The sequence below is a fragment of the Sus scrofa genome, chromosome 13, assembly GCF_054392235.1.
Source record: "Sus scrofa isolate SSC_HxYL_T2T_F1_AM1 chromosome 13, Sscrofa_HxYL_maternal_Yorkshire_Landrace_v2.0, whole genome shotgun sequence".
Taxonomy (NCBI): domain Eukaryota; kingdom Metazoa; phylum Chordata; class Mammalia; order Artiodactyla; family Suidae; genus Sus; species Sus scrofa.
In genome coordinates, this window is record NC_139395.1 from 40,961,584 (window position 1) to 40,977,258 (window position 15,675).

A 15,675-nucleotide genomic window follows, 5' to 3' on the forward strand; every position below is an offset into this window, starting at 1 on the left:
TCAGCAGATCTAGGATGGCTGGGGCCGGAGGAAAAAGAATGCTCAGAAAAAGAAATCAAAGCCCAGCTGTTGGGGAACGTGCACATGATCACAGCATCAGAAAACCTCTGTGCTGATCAGGCCCTCGGGGCAACACGGTGCATCAGAAATCACCTGGCATCGGCACACTTGGCTTTCACCTCCTGCTGTCTGGCCTCAGGTGAGCCATCAACCTTTCTGAGCTGGTTTCCTCACCTGTAGTATGAGGATAATAGTTCTTGTCTCTAGAGCTCTGTGAGGTTACAGTGAATTCACATTTGGCCCTCAAGCCCCTGTGTGACCTCAAGGGACCACTGCCTTAGCACCTTGTGACTTCCCCACCTCACCTCATAATCCACCCGCACTCCCCACACTCCAGTTTCACTACCTCCAAGTGTCCAGCCACAGGCCCACCACAATGTTTTTGTTTTGTTTTGTTTTGTTTTGTTTTTATCTTTTTGCCTTTTCTACGGCTGCTCCCGTGGCATATGGAGGTTCCCAGGCTAGGGGTCTAATCGGAGCTGTAGCTGCTGGCCTATCCCAGAGCCACAGCAATGCCAGATCCGAGCCGCATCTGCAACCTACACCACAGCTCACGGCAATGCTGGATCCTTAACCCACTGAGCAAGGCCAGGGATCAAACCCGCAACCTCATGGTTCCTAGTCAGATTCGTTAACCACTGAGCCACGATGGGAACTCCCGCACTACCACAGTGCTTTTGCACGTACTCTTCGCTTGGGTGTCTATGCCACATCCCTGCGCTCTTCCACTGTCTCTGCTCAGTTGTCAACTCATCAATGAAGCTTCCGATGGCTGCCCCATAGAAAACAGCTGCTCTCAGCCCCTCATATCCCTTCCTCCGCTGCAAGCCACAGTACTTGCCTCCATCTGACATATCATGTCTTTTACTGGTTTGTTTAATGTTCTCTTTCTCGCTGTCATGGAACTGCCATGAGGGACCACATTCCACAATCAGGCTCCCAATTTTAGATAGAGAAATGTGCTCTGCCCCTCGGAGGGGTGGTGCCCTTCCCAGGTCACAGGCTAGCCTGGACAGAGGCCACTTGGCCACTTTCTCTTGGGCAGTTTCCCCTCACTGTCCAGGCTGGATCAAAGTGGCTTTTCCTACTCTGGCTTAGCCCTCTTTGGTTGGAGGCTTGGCTGCCTGGCAGGAGGTGAGTCCAAGGCCTAGAGACACCACTTTCCTAAGGGCCCTGTTCCAGGAGGGTCAGCAGGACTAAGCCTCCATGGCCTTTCCCAGCCTGGACTCTCAGCAGCTACAGGAAGGTTCCTGGTTTCCTGGCCCTTCTGGTGGGAGAAGGGCACCACTCCCCATTTATGCCTCACTTTTGGCACATCCTTCTGAAATGTTCTGATCTTATCTCTGCTGGGAAAAAAGATGTGAGTGTCCTTGGCTGGAGGAAGGGATACAGGAGTACTGGGGATACAGGAGGAAAGGCAAGGAATTAGGGACAGCACCTCTACTCCAGAGCCTGGAGGGATTGGATGGGGACATCAGAGAGAGGCAGGCCTATCCTCTCCACACTGAAGATTCTTCCTCCCCAGAAATGGCTTCTAGCTCTAGTCTCCTGTACCCCTGCTGTCTCAGCCCTATGAGATGCTGCCACTTCTGATCTGGAGACTGTAACTGAAGAACCAGTGTTAGAGCAATAGACCCTTTAGTTTAGGACAACTAAATAGCACTTTGCAGCTGGTGTGGTCATGTGGCTAGGATCTGACTAATAAGATGAAAGCAGAAGTGACACAGGTGCCCATAGGGTCCTGCCCTTGAAAGGTAAGGAGGAGTTTTCCCCTTCCCTTCTCTTCCTGCTGCTGGTGGGGAAGCTGACGGAGCCATCTTAGACCATAAGCTGTGTGTCGAAGATGGTGGCACATGGGCAGAGGAGCCTGGGCCGCCAAGCCTGTGGAGAGGCCACTGTATCCCTGCTTCCGCTCAGCTGCTGCAGGAGGAGACAGGTTTCCTTTGCTGGTCAGCCCCTGCTGCTCTGGTCTCATGGACGACTTTAAACAAATCCTAGGATGGAGGGCTGAGGACTGCGGGCTGGGGTGGTGGTGGCAGTAGAGGTGGTGTCTGAGGGCATTCAGCAGAGGCACTTCCATCTTATTCTAAGGGCTTTCAAGGGGGCCAGGCCAGGGCCACATGGGCTGACAGTGCTCTGGGACTCCTGATTCTGACTGGGGGTCCAGGGGTGGGGAAGACAGTAGCAGCAGGGGCAGGTAGCGCTCCACCTTGATGGAGGGGCTGACCTGTGCTGCTGACTGGCTCTGCCCCCACTCCAGCCCTACCTGTTTTGCTCCTGGGGGCTGCTCTCTGAGAGGTTGACGTCCTTGCAGGCTCCAGGCGCATTTTTTCCAGGTGCTGCTCCAGCACCACGGTGCGGTGCCGCTCCTCCTGCAGCTTCCTCTCCGACTCCAGAAGCTTGATGTTGCTCTCCTCCACCCTGGTGACGAGAGGGGCTGCCATACTCCCTGGCACCTTACCTGCTCAGGCTCTTAGAGAGGTAGGCTCATGCCACATTGGTGGTGGTGGGATTTGTTCTTCCCTTTTTTTTTTTTTTTTTTTTTTTTTTTTTTTTTTTTTTTTTTGGTCTTTTTGTCTTGTCTAGAGCTGCTTGCCTATACCTATACCACAGCCAGAGCAACACCAGATCCAAGCTGCATCTGCGACCTGCATTACAGTTCACGGAAACACTGGATCCCCAACCCACTGAGCGAGGCCAGGGATCAAACCTCATGGTTCCTAGTCGGATTCATTAACCACTGAGCCATGACGGGAACTCCTGTTCTTCCTGATTTTTATTGCAGTAACATAGGTAAGTGCATTTAAAAACCATATAGTCCACTCCAAGGTTTAAAATGAAAAAATCACAGCCCCTCCCCACTCCTCCTTAGTCCCATTCCATCTCTCCAGAAGCAACCACTTTACCACCTTTAGCTGTTTCTTTCACTGTTTACTGCTGTATTTCTACAGATGCTTATGCTATTTTTCAAGGCTTAAATATAATCTTTTGACTTCCTCTCATGCAACATGAGAACTAAGTTTTATTTTAATACTTTCCCCTTGACAAACAGAATCACCTCTCCACCTCCCAATATACTTATATTAGAGATGCTATATTATATTACCATGCTTTGGCTGAATTAATAATGAGTGGCGTATTTGTTTTCTATTGCGGCTATAACAAATTACCACAAACTTAGCAGCTTAAAACAACACAAATTCATCGTCCCAAGGTTCTATAAGTCAAGTTCAGCAGGTTCTTTTGGTTTTTCTGCTCCAGGTTTCACAAGCCAAAATCAAGGTATTGACTGACCTGAGCTCTTACCTGGAGTTTGTGGGGGAGAATCTAATTCCAGGCTCACCCAGGTTGTTGGAAGGATTCAGTTCCAATTAAAGGACTGAGATCCCTGTTTCTTGATGATTGTTGGCTGCACGACTGTCATCTTTTAGAGGCTACTTGGCCCCCTCCATCTTCAAAGCCAGCCAGGTACACTTTTCATGCTTCAGCTCTCTCTGACTTTTTCCATAGCATCTCTCTGACTGACCCCAGCTGGAGAAATTTCTCTGTTTTTAAGGGCTCAAGTGATTAGATTGGGCCCACCTAGTAATCCAGGATAATCTTCCTATTTTAGGGCCCATAACCATTATTACATCTGCAAAGTCCCCTTTTGCCATATAACATAAAGTACTCACAAGCACAAGAGCAGGGAGTGAAGGACATGAGGGACAAAATCCTGTTTACCACAGGGCGTTACATTAGGACAATTATTCAGACAGGCAGTAGACTAATGATTTTATTTTCTTTCTTAGTTGTTTGCTTTTGGACTTGGTGATTGCTTTCTCTTTATTATTGTTGTTGTTTTCTATATGCCTGTTAGTAATTCATGGGCCTTGAGGACCTTGTTATTTGATTATTTCACTGAAGGATCTGATTAATCTCACTGAGCCTGGGGCTAAGGTCGTTCTTATGGTTAGGTATAGCATTTCACACTTTTATACTAAACGCTCAGCTGGAAGGCCAGGACTCCCTGAGATTTAACCCAGGGAAAGGGTTTGCACACACGCATGCGCGTGCACGCGCGCGCACACACACACACGCAAATAAGAGTGTAAGCTGGAGTTCCCATTGTGGCTCAGAAGTTTAAGAACCCAACGTTGTCTCTATGAGGATGTGGGTTTGATCCCTGGCCTTGCCCAGTGGGTTAAGGATCCAGCATTGCCACAAGTTGCTGCATAGGTTGCAGATGCAGCTCAGATATGGTGTTGCCGTGCCTGTGGCACAGGCTGCAGCTGCAGCTCCGGATTGGACCCCTGGCCGAGGAACTTCCATATACCACAGGCATGACTGTAAAAAGAAAAAAGAAATCAGAGTGGAAGCCTGGAAATTTAGGTATAGTGTTGGAGGAAGTGTTCTCCCACCTTGGTGAAGAGTCAAAAGGGAAGAGAATGGTCAAAATTTTGAACAGAGTACAACTACCAACACAAAACTGTTTGTCAACACAGTATACAGCTACTAATGCAACCTGTTCCAGCATGATCCTTGAAACTTTATTTGTAAAAGCAAAAGCCTAAAACAACCTAAAGGCCCATCAACAGGGGAAAGACCAAATAAATGATAACATATTCATATTATGGAATATGGTATAATATGATGGAATTGTGCTGTTTAACACAGTGGCAGCAGCCTCTTGTCTACATGTAGTAATCAAATAAAAAATGAATGAAAATTAAATTTAAAATTTAAAATTCAGGGGGAGTTCCCGTTGTGGCGCAGTGGTTAACGAATCCGACTAGGAACCATGAGGTTGAGGGTTCGATCCCTGGCCTTGCTCAGTGGGTTAAGGATCCGGCGTTGTCATGAGCTGTGGTGTAGGTCACAGATACGGCTCGGATCCCACGTTGCTGTGGCTCTGGCGTAGGCTGGTGGCTGCAGCTCCGATTAGACCCTTAGCCTGGGAACCTCCGTATGCCACAGAAGCGGCCCAAGAAATGACAAAAAGACAAAATAAATAAATAAATAAAATTTAAAAAAATTAAAAAAATAAAATTTAAAATTCAGTTCCTCAGCCACAGTGGCCGCATTTTAAGTGCTCAAAAGCCACCACGTGGCTAATGGCTCCTGCACTGGCCACCGTGAGTGTAGAACATCACCATCATCACAGAAAGTCCCACCGGGCAGCACTGCTCCAGCAATGAAAGAGAATGAGGTAGAGCTGTATGTATGCACATGGTTAGATCTCCAAGTTATAGGACTGTTCAAAAAAGCAAGTGCCACAAGAATACATCTAAGAGAATGGCATTTATGCAAATAAATGATAAACCAATTTTGGTGGGTTAACAAAATAAAGCACTCTGTAACCATAAAAAGAATATGTACTGACATGAGAATGTCTGTAATATATTACTAAGTGAAATAAGTAGCAGAAGCTGATGCATAATATATGATATAACTTAAAAATTTATAACAAATCAAACATTCAAAAACAAATACTAATGCTAATGTAAGTCAGCCAGTGCATTCAAAATAAAGGAATATGCTGCAGTTACTGACTAGTTACCTGTGGGAGAGGGGCTTTCATTTTTCTGTGACGTATTTCAGTTAGGTTTGCATTTTGTTTAAGTTTGTATTCCATTTGTGATTGGGGAAATAATAAAAGAAACTATAAGCAAGCCCCATGTAAAATGCTAACTGATTTTATGAATTCTGTCAAAGTTTAGGGACAACTGAACTCTTGACTTCTCCCCCCAGATATGCCCTCCCCATCTTGATGTTAACCATCACTCATGCAGTTGCTTGGCTAAAAAACCTGGAAGGCACTGTTGCCTTCTCTTTTTTCCTCACTGCTTTCAGCTTTGAATTCATCAGGAGGCCCTACAGCTTCTCCAAAGGCACACAAAAAGCCACATCAAAGCCAGCTCCTACTCACTCCTTCACCTGTGGACTCTCTTGAGGTTGCTTCTCTGCCTGCCTGTACATATTTCTCTTTCTACCTGAGACCTCCAGATGCACTGGTATTCTCATTATTCTCTTTTTTGGCCAGTCTTCATTCTTACCGGCTACTTATCTCCTTCAGTCACTGGCTGGGCTAATTTCAGCTTGCAAGATCCTTGTTTGTCAGTGGCCCTGGGTGTGATTCTGACAGCCTTCCAACACCATATGCATCAACCTCATGAAATTCCAAATACTTTAATTTAATTTATTTATTTGCTTTTTAGGTCCACACCTGAGGTATATGGAAGTTCCCAGGCTAGGGGTTGAATCGGAGCTGTAGCTGCCAGCCTACACCACAGCCACAGCAATGTGAGATCCGAGCCATGTCTGTGACCTACACCACAGCTTACAGCAACTCTGGATCCCTGACCCACTGAGGGAGGTGAGGGATCTAACCTGCACCCTCTCATTTCCGCTGAGCCACAATGAGAACTCCCCCAAATACTTTTAAAGATTTACCTTTTTACTTTGTAATTGATTTTCAATGTATTTCAAGAGTCTGGCCAAACTGACCCAATGGCAGTGTGAAGTGAAGAATTTTAGTTAAGTTACTGGTGAATATCTTGGTGTTAAAAATGTTTGCTTCCATGAAGACTGTAACTGTCAGGATGCTAATGAAGAATACTCATATAAGGTGGTCCTGTTACCCAGGAAGTAATTGATACAAATGACACAAGATCTTCATGAAGACAAACATACATAATATTATACATTTATACATAATATTAAATGCATAATTTGTAAAGAACTCTTAACAGATATAAAGAAGAAAAACAATTCTCTAAAAATATGCAATGGTATAAGTAGTTAATAGAAAAGTACATTTAAAGGGCTATAAACATGTGAAAAATATGCTCATCCCCACTTTTGGTTATAGCAAAGTATATAAAAACAACAATGAGATATTAATGTTCCTTTATTAGTTTGGAAAAAGTGTTAAAGATTGATAAAACTTAGGTGAGGGCATGGTGAAATGATTGATAGTTCACATTACTTGTGGCAATGTAAATGGATTTTTTTTCTTTTTCTTTTTCAGCTGCACACGTAGCATATGGAAGTTCCCAGGCCAAATTCGAATCTGAGCTGCAGCTGTGACCTACTACACATGTAGTAATGCTGGATGTTTAACCCACTGTGCCATAGTGGGAACTCAATAAATGAATTTATTTTAAAGGGGCAATTGGCCATTGTTAGTGGACATTTTTTTTTTTTTTTTGTCTTTTGTCTTTTTGTCTGTTGTTGTTGTTGATGTTGTTGCTGTTGTTGCTATTTCTTGGGCCACTCCCGCGGCATATGGAGGTTCCCAGGCTAGGGGTCGAATCGGAGCTGTAGCCACCGGCCTACGCCAGAGCCACAGCAACGTGGGATCCGAGCCGCGTCTGCAACCTACACCACAGCTCACGGCAATGCCGGATCGTTAACCCACTGAGCAAGGGCAGGGACCGAACCCGCAACCTCATGGTTCCTAGTCGGATTCGTTAACCACTGCGCCACGACGGGAACTCCCTGTTAGTGGACATTTTAAATGTGTGTATTTGATTCAGCAGTTTTACATTTAGAAATTTATGATATTGATACAATCCCACAAAAAGGTAAAGATGTGTGCAATGTGGGTCCATCTCTTAGTAATATATGTGTATGCATAATGTATATGCAAATATATTTTTAGATGTGCAAAGAAAATATTTTGGAGTTCTAACAGTTCTTTTCTATGAGGAACAGGGAATTGAAGATTGGGAAAGGAGGCTTTTTGCAGTAAATATGAATACATTTGTATTAGAAAAATTAATCAAACCTCCAGTAGAATAAGGCAGGGGTTTTAAGGCCCATGTGAAAGCAGAAGACCCAGACTTGGGCCCTGATAAGGCAGTAAGTAAGTTCTCTGCATAATTCTGGGAGCCTCAGAAGAGTGTCTTATTTATGATTAGAGGACTGACAACATCCATCCATGGTGAGGGAAGGGTGAGGAAGACTGTTGACCAGGGCTTTCAGTAGGGGAAGAGGCACTGATCATGAGAAAATTGAAACATAAGGCCAGCTCTCATGTGCTCAGGAAATCCTGAACAAATAAATTAGTATTAAGTACCAACCTGAGACCACTGAAACCCCAAAAGCTCCACAAAAACAAGAGCAGAGCCATCTGTAAGAATACTTTCATAGCCTAAGAGTGCCCTAAGGAAAAAACCCACTGAAGATAAGCTCCCCAAAACACAAAAAGATAAGCTCCCGGAAACACACAGGGAAAGAATTCACCATGACAGGGAGTTGACAGGCATCACTTAGGATCCTAAGTAATGATGACAGAGCAACTTTAAAGGAACTAAATAAGTTTAAAATTATCAAAAAGAGGAGCTCCCGTTGTGGCTCAGCAGAAACAAATCTGACTAGCATACACAAGTACCCAGGTTCGATTCGTGGCCTTGCTCAGTGGGTTAAGGATCTGGTGTTGCCATGAGCTGTGGTGTCACAGATGTGGCTCAATTTGGCATTGCTGTGGCTGTGGTGTAGGCCAGCAGCTGTAGCTCTGATTCGACCCCTAGTCTGGGAATCTCCATATGCTGTGGGTGCGGCCTTAAAAAGACAAAATAAAATAAAATAAAATAAAATAAAATAATCAAAAAGAGAAAGGCAAGAAACCTTAATGAAAGAACAAATGTTATAAGCCTGGACACACCTTTCAGATAAAGAAAGGACTAAATATCAAAGGTCTCTGAGAAAAGAAGATGCTGTACCTTGGGGTGACAAATCCAAATAGAGTTGGGGGGATCTAAGTGCAGAGAGAGCCTGGGCCCCCTTTTTAGAACCCAGGGAGAGAGCAATGCCCTGGAGTAGAAAAGGCCATGTGTCTTGGCTAATGGGCTTGGGACAGCCTCATAGAACTCCCCCACACCCCTAAATGTCACAGAGCAGAATGAGCCCCCAAAGGTCTAGGGTAACAGCTTAGAGAGAATCACAAATGCATGACTCTAAAAGTGAGTGTCTCTTTACATTTTGAGCCCTAGGTGTCCTGCATGCCACACCCTCATCCCAGCTCTTCATGGAGAGGTCCAGAAGTTGAAGCACCACGTGGAGAAAGGCCACAAACAGGAGAACTGAGGCACCCCTGCCAAACTTCCAGCTGAATGGGGCATATGAGTGATCTAGCTGGCATGATGTGACACAGAATTACCTAGGCCACCCACAGAATGGTGAGATACTATATCGTGTTTGAGGCCACCAGGTTTGGGATGGTTCCTTAGGCAGCAGTAGATAACTGATCACCTTGGTTCACAACTCCCCACCCCACCTGAGGTACAACTGAAAGGAAATGGGAGAAAAAGCCATAACTGAGTATGCTTCTTCCACTGGAGAGATTAGAGGCTTGTACTATCCATTATATTTCAATTTCAGAAAAAAAATTAATGTTACTTTTCTCATATACCTGAACATGTATAAAATTCATATCCTCTCAATGTACTTACAACATGAAAAGAAAACAAAGCTGATCAGTGCTTAGGGAGTTGCCATCCGCTGACCAGTTCCCACCACTCCAGCTCCTTTGGTGACGGTACTCTATCTTTCTCTTTGGCAAGCTGCCCCTCCTCCACTCTTTGAGGACCTGGAGGTCCTTCCATTCAGGGTGCCTGGCCTGTGTCCAGGAATGGACTTGTGAGTGCTAGCACAAGAACTGAAAGCCACTGGGCCTGTGTCATTCCGGTGGTCCAGGAGACACCACCCAAAGGTTCCTGCTACCAAGATTCCTGGACCTTCTTGGGCTCCTTGTCTGCCCTGCACCTCGGAGTTGGCTGGCACCTTCCAAAACTCTCCTTTCCCTTAATTTAGCCAGAATTGGTCTCTATTGTCTGTCACCAAAGAGCTCTGATTAACATGTAACACAGCCTGTTCTGGCAGACATTCATTGGTGTCCTTTATATTTTTCAGTGTGGAGGTCACATGGTTGGGTCATGTGTTGGCCTGGGCACCTACAGTTCTTGCCAAAAGGGTCACTTGAGCGAGAAACACTGATTTATTTGAATAGAAATCTGTCAACAACACCATTGGAGGAAACCCAACCTCCTGTTTCACTGCCTTGGGCCACACACTTCCCCCCCCCCCAACCAGGGATGTCTCAGCTCTCCATCTGTCAACAGCTCTCTTCCTCTTTGTAACTCTACACATCAATCTAGCCTGGGGCTTCTTCCCACCAAAGCCTCCAGTGACACCGAGTACAGTGCCATGCTCCTCACAGACCTTCATTATGGGATGATTTACCTGATTTTCCCATTCCAGAGAGTCCTTCCCCTGAGAAGCCCACCTCATGGTCATATGCATGCAACAGTCCTGCTGGGGGCATGTAGGACAGGGCAAACCACAAGTGTGATGATGGGGCCCCGAGGCCAGGGGACACTTGGGGAACATGTGAGATGTGCCTGGGAAGGCTCAGGACCAACACTGTGGGAGCCACACTCACCAGTGAGGTGGACCTAGTCATGGACATGGACTGGCCCCTGTCCAAGAGAGATGCCCTGTGGCCAGGCTGCCCACCCCCACCTCACCTCGGCCCATGAGAGTGCATCCTTGATGCTAAGTGTTACCGTTTCTGCAGGACAGTGACAAATTCTGTGAGCCGGTCACGTTCCACCTCAGTGGCCTGCCAGAGGGCCTTGAACTCTGTCACCTGTGTCTGCCAGCCTTTTTGTTCTGGTGAGTCCAAGAACCTGGGGACCAGAGCGAGGGCAGAGGTCATTAGGGTTATCTGAAGAGATGCTTATCCCTGTGATGGTGGAAGGGACTGCAAGGACATTCAGGGGTCCTCAGAGAGAGCGAGAGAGAAGGAAGCTTAACCCAGTCCCTCCTGGTCCTCCTCTGTTGGCTTCTCAGCCCACCATTCCTGGCCCTGCTGAAGGCTCTAGACCTCAATTAGCTGGCTCCAAAATCAGACCCAACCAGGGCTGAGTTTCATTAGTACCTCTGTCCCTCCAATCCCTGTAGGTACCTAGAATTAGTCTGGTTGCTATGGAAAATGGCTCTTGGGGACTTGGGGTGCACTAGGGACTTGTGTAGCCTGGAACTTGCCACCCTTCTCAGTGCCAGGTAGGCCCAACTTCTGTCTCCCTGCCAGCCTGTCTTGGCACTCATGTATCTCCTGGTGTGGTCCCTAGCCCAGTCCGCTTTCCTGGGCCCTGGACACTTGCTTTGTGCTTTGACCAGTTTTCTCCAGCCTTGATCCAATCTTGATCCAGCCCATCACTGGGCCTTACTTGCTGGCTGGGTTTAGGACCCAAGGTGAGTTCTGCCCCCCACCCCAACCCCCAAGAGCCCATGTGCAAGTGCCAAGCTGCTCTCTGCTTTGCCCTCACCCTTAAGGGAAACCCTGGTGATGCCGGCTGGCTTTTCCAAAATCAAAGGACATGGGGAGGACTGGGCTGGTGCCTGGAGGCTGACTGGTTCCCCTCCCGTGGGCCCTCTGAGCAGGGGTTGGTTGAGATGGGCTCTGAGGACTTCCGGCTCCTCCATATTCTGGCTCCTCAACGTACACTAAGGCCTTTCTGCTCACACTGTGCTCTCTCAGTCAGTGCCTGTGGCATCACCTGGGAGCTTGTTAAAAATGCAGAATCCCATTTCCTGCAGGATCTGACCTGCTGAATCAGAATTGCATCTAACCTGGGAGATCCTGAGCTGATGTGTGAGCACAGCGCAGTCGGGAAAACCCTACTCCTGTCACCTCCATCATCTCACATGTTGGGGGAGGAGCTGATCCCTTCGTCACACCCACCTCCCAGGCACCCTGTCTGAGCCACCAGCCCTGATAGACACACTTTCTAGGGTCACTCCATGAACTTCTGCCCTGTCATGGACAGCTCCATGAGGGCAGGGCCCAAATATGGTTGGGTTCAGTAAATATTTGTGGAAGAAACAAGATTGAGAACCAGCAGTCTAGGCAGCCCAGGGCATGGTGGCTCCTGCATCCCTGTGGAGTGCAAAGGTCATGACCACATAGGCCTGGAAGGGACCTTGGGGGCATCTTGTCCAACCTCCTGCTCCTACTACTGTGACTATAACCTCAGAGCAGCGGAGCCTGTTTTCTCCCTGTGGTGTGAGGAGAGTGTGGCATAGGCCCCTGAGGCCTGGAGTTGGTCCCCTCCCCTCTGAGTGCCCCTGTGACCCCAGGCGGGGGGCAGGGGTGCAGCTGCAAGAGTAGCCTAGGTCCATGGTCCCTGTGCTGTCAAATGTCAGGCCAGAAGTATCCCAAGTTCTTCTTGGGGAATAGCAGCCAAAGGACAGATTTGCTGAGAGCTATATAGCAAGTCAGATGTAAGACCAGGCCCCTCAGAGGTCTCCACTGGAACCTGAGCTGACCTGCCTGAGGGGTCGGGGGTGGGGGTTGACATCAGGAGCATGGCTCCAGTGGACAGTGGGTAGATCTCGGGACAGGGCTCTGAGGAAGGACAAAGCCAGCCTTTGTCTGTGAGCTGGCAGAAGAACAAAGGGCCATTTAAGCCCTGAGGCTTGATTTTTATCAACAAAGAGGGGCACAGAGAGCTAAGAGGATATCAGTGGCTTAAAGTGGGAACCCATAAGATGCGAAATTCTCCCCCTAGAGACTGACTCTCAATGGACAGGAGGAGGCAAGGGAAGGTGCTGGGCTCCAGGCCCTGCAAGCTCCCTCGTGTTAACTCTGCTGTAGCAGGAAGGAACTCTGGACTAAGAATCCGAGGCTGAGACTCTACTTCTGAAGCTGTTTGCTCTTCACCTTAGATAAGGCTTTTGACCTCCCTGATCCTCCACGTCATTATGGAACCTGGGAAGAGTCCCTGAACTTGGCCTGGCCTCGATTTCCCATCCTTGTAATGGGAGGGCAATATGGGCTGAGCAATCAAGGATGGGAAGGCCTGTGAGGGCCTGGGGGGCCTGGGTTCCTACCTGGGTGATGGCCCGTGAGGACTGGGCAGGGAAGGCCACGTGAGAGCAGATTCCACCAGCGTGTGGCCCAGGCTGGTCACGGAGCTGTGCGAAGGCAGAAGGGGCTCATCACCATGGACAGGAAGGCTGGGCATCAGGCACCAGCAGGGAACCAGAGAGCCTGAGGAGGGGCCCGTGCTGGCCCTCACAGCAGCCTTGCGATATGCTTCCCTCCTTTCTAGAACTCTTGCTTGCACAAAATGAGACAGAACCAGGGGACATCAGAGCCCCGAACAATCCAACACAGGTCTGTTTGAGAATCCTAAAAGCAGGTGAGATTTGAGGCCAGCTGGGAGAGGATTTTACAGGGAGCTGCATCCTAGTGCTCTTGAAGTAATAGTATCTGGCCTAACCAGCTCCTTCATGCAGATGCAGGGCTGACAGAGGGAAGGCCAGCATATCAAGACAATGCCACAGTCATCATAAAATTGCACCTGTGGCTTCCCATCGGGGGCAGCAGGAAACAACCTTTCTTCTGAATCATTAATATTTACTTTCCAACCTCTCCATCCCATTTTTTTCTTACCGTGAAGATCCAAGCCTGCCAGCGTGATCACCTGCTGCTGAGGCTGGGGACCTGGCCAGGCCCAGATCATTGGGGAACTTGGTGGTGGCAGGGTTGACCTCAGGCCCACTGGACCCCTCACCTACTCCTTTATTCCGAAGATACTGCAGAGAACAGAATGGGTTCCGTTCTCAGGGCTCTGGCTCAGAGGCCTGGAGAAGGCAGGAGGGGTCTTGGCTTGATTTCAGGGCTTTCAGGGGATATGAAAGAGGCTTCTTTTCAGGAGTGCAAAGAGAAGCCTGTTTGGTGAAGGCGCTCCTTGCATGATAATGACAGTTAATAATGCCTCTCTTCAGAAAAGGAGCTGCATGACGAGAGGAGGGTGACTGGGGCCAGGAAGCTGTTCCACATTCGAGTCCCAAGGGGAATTTCAGGGTTAGGTCCACCTCTCTGGGTAGCCCCACCCTCATGGGGATGATTGCCAAGTGTGACTTGAGGCCACCAGCCTTTGTCAGCTGGAGATACTTGGACCTTCCAGACACCTGAAGCCAAGAGTGAGGGCTGGCAGCCTGGCTTGGAGGCTGGGCTTCCCAGGCCCCTGCTCACCCCGACGCCTCCTTCTTCCTGATGGCTGAAGGACCAACAGGTCAGGCCACCATCAACGAAGGAGACAGTAGTATGAGCCCCAAACAACCTGGCATGTTCCCCTAAGCCCCACCCATCCTGAGAAAGCCCACACCCATGCAGCATGTGCCAGCTTGTCTGGTGGGTAGTGCTTTGCCGCCAACTGGCTGGTGGCCTCTGAGGGAAGGATCAGTCCTCCTGTGTGTGCCAGGATCCAGGAAATGGTAAGGTGAGATGCTTTTCCCTCCAGACTTCTGCCAAGGCAAAATATCTTTAGGAACTCAGTATTAGATAAGCATTTACTGAGCAACTACTGTGTGCTCTGTCCTAGGCCAGGCACTGAGGCACCATGGTCTATGCCGTTTAAGGGGAGTTTGGGGGCAAAAAAAGGAAAATGATCACACAGCATGACAGAATTTGGCTTGGAGATGCACGGGGAGATAGGACAGTGCCCAGGAAGGGCAAGTAACACTGAAATGGAGCCCTGGAGCTTCCTGGAGGAGCTCTTGACTAATAAGATCTAAAGGCTGAGAAGTGGCTGGCCAGGAAGAGGCAGAGGAGAAGGAAAGGGAAGGTATATGCCTCAGGCATGTGCACAAGCCCAGAATGGGGAGAAAGCAGGGCCACCAAGGAGCTAAATGGCACCCACATGGCCAGAGTGGTAGAAATGGAGGCGTGAAGACAGATGCAGGACGGGTGGCAGCAGGAGCTAGTCACATGGTGCCTTGCAAACTGGATGAAGGATTGTGGCTTCCCCTCTGCCATCCCTCTGCCTAGAAGGTGGATATAAAGGCTGGCACTGTGGCCACTATCTTGGGTCATAAGGATGAAGGCCACAGCTGGGGAGAGAGAGGGTAAGCTGAAAGGAGCGTGGACCTTTGAGGATTGGGTGAGGCCAGGGGTGATGGGGAGCTGAGGACAAATTGAGCAGGGAGACAGTCAGGTCTGTGCCTCAGGAAAGGTGTGTGCGCAGTGGGCTGGGGAGCCACATGGAAGCAGGGAGCCAAGGCCAGGTGGGCCGTGGTGCAGCCCCACTGAAGGCAGGTAGAGAGAAGTGGAAGTGGCTGAGGTTTCTCTGGATGCCAGCTGGACTTGCCAGGACTTCGGAATGGATTCTGGGCCAACCCAGGGCCCTACTCACCTGCACGCTAAGTTGCCCGATCTCCAGTTCCAGCTGCCGCACCTTGGCCTCCCGCTCAGCCACCATGGCCCGCAGCTGGGCCACAAGGCTGCTGCTCCGCTGAGCCTCGTTGTTGAGCTGCTGGTCCAGGTGGTGCTGGGACACTCGTGTCTTTTCCTCCTGTAGACTCAGGCTGCCCAGTATCTCCTGTAGCTGCCTCAGCTGGTCCTGTGGAGCCCCAGGTGAGGGTTGGCAAGGGTCAGCCATGGCTCTTGGTAAGGAAGGCCTCTCCTCACCCCCAGCAACCCACCCCTTCCCTGCTCCCGCTGGAACTAACGGTGGGACGCTAGTGTTTCCTGGAGAAGCAGAAGGAATACCTTGCCTGCCCTTGGGAGGATTCCATCAGGTTTTCCTGTCCTCAACTTCCTTCTTCCTGAGACTGGGGCCAAGA

The 15,675-nt window shown here is 48.9% G+C and overlaps 1 protein-coding gene and 1 long non-coding RNA gene across 26 annotated transcripts in view; one reads left to right on the forward strand and one right to left on the reverse strand.

The window, feature by feature from the left end:
• The window catches only part of LOC106505578 (uncharacterized), a 43,514-nt gene that overhangs the window by 12,100 nt on the left and 15,739 nt on the right, over window positions 1-15,675 (forward strand). For 2 of the 3 annotated variants that reach the window (XR_014822921.1, XR_014822922.1), the window contains 5 exons: window positions 2,375-2,541; window positions 2,674-2,853; window positions 3,322-3,528; window positions 9,036-9,221; window positions 10,619-10,716. This is a non-coding gene — a long non-coding RNA (uncharacterized LOC106505578). Of the gene's footprint in view, window positions 1-2,374; window positions 2,542-2,673; window positions 2,854-3,321; window positions 3,529-9,029; window positions 9,222-10,618; window positions 10,717-15,675 lie in introns of all 3 variants that reach the window. The other variant, XR_014822923.1, reaches the window with a different exon arrangement.
• The window catches only part of CCDC13 (coiled-coil domain containing 13), a 45,849-nt gene that overhangs the window by 5,884 nt on the left and 24,290 nt on the right, over window positions 1-15,675 (reverse strand). For 9 of the 23 annotated variants that reach the window (XR_014822851.1, XR_014822849.1, XR_014822848.1 and 6 more), the window contains exons 10-14: window positions 15,246-15,452; window positions 13,502-13,644; window positions 12,937-13,020; window positions 10,608-10,730; window positions 2,327-2,481 (exon numbers count right to left, since the gene is read on the reverse strand). Coding sequence is in view for 14 of the 23 variants with exons in the window: in XM_084987943.1 (XP_084844069.1) it covers window positions 2,327-2,481; window positions 10,608-10,730; window positions 12,937-13,020; window positions 13,502-13,644; window positions 15,246-15,452 (712 nt within the window). In the remaining 9 variants the exon portion in view is untranslated. Of the gene's footprint in view, window positions 1-439; window positions 2,075-2,216; window positions 2,482-6,717; window positions 9,331-9,850; window positions 10,731-12,936; window positions 13,021-13,501; window positions 13,645-15,245; window positions 15,453-15,675 lie in introns of those variants that run through there. The other 14 variants (XR_014822853.1, XR_014822852.1, XM_084987949.1 and 11 more) reach the window with 11 other exon arrangements.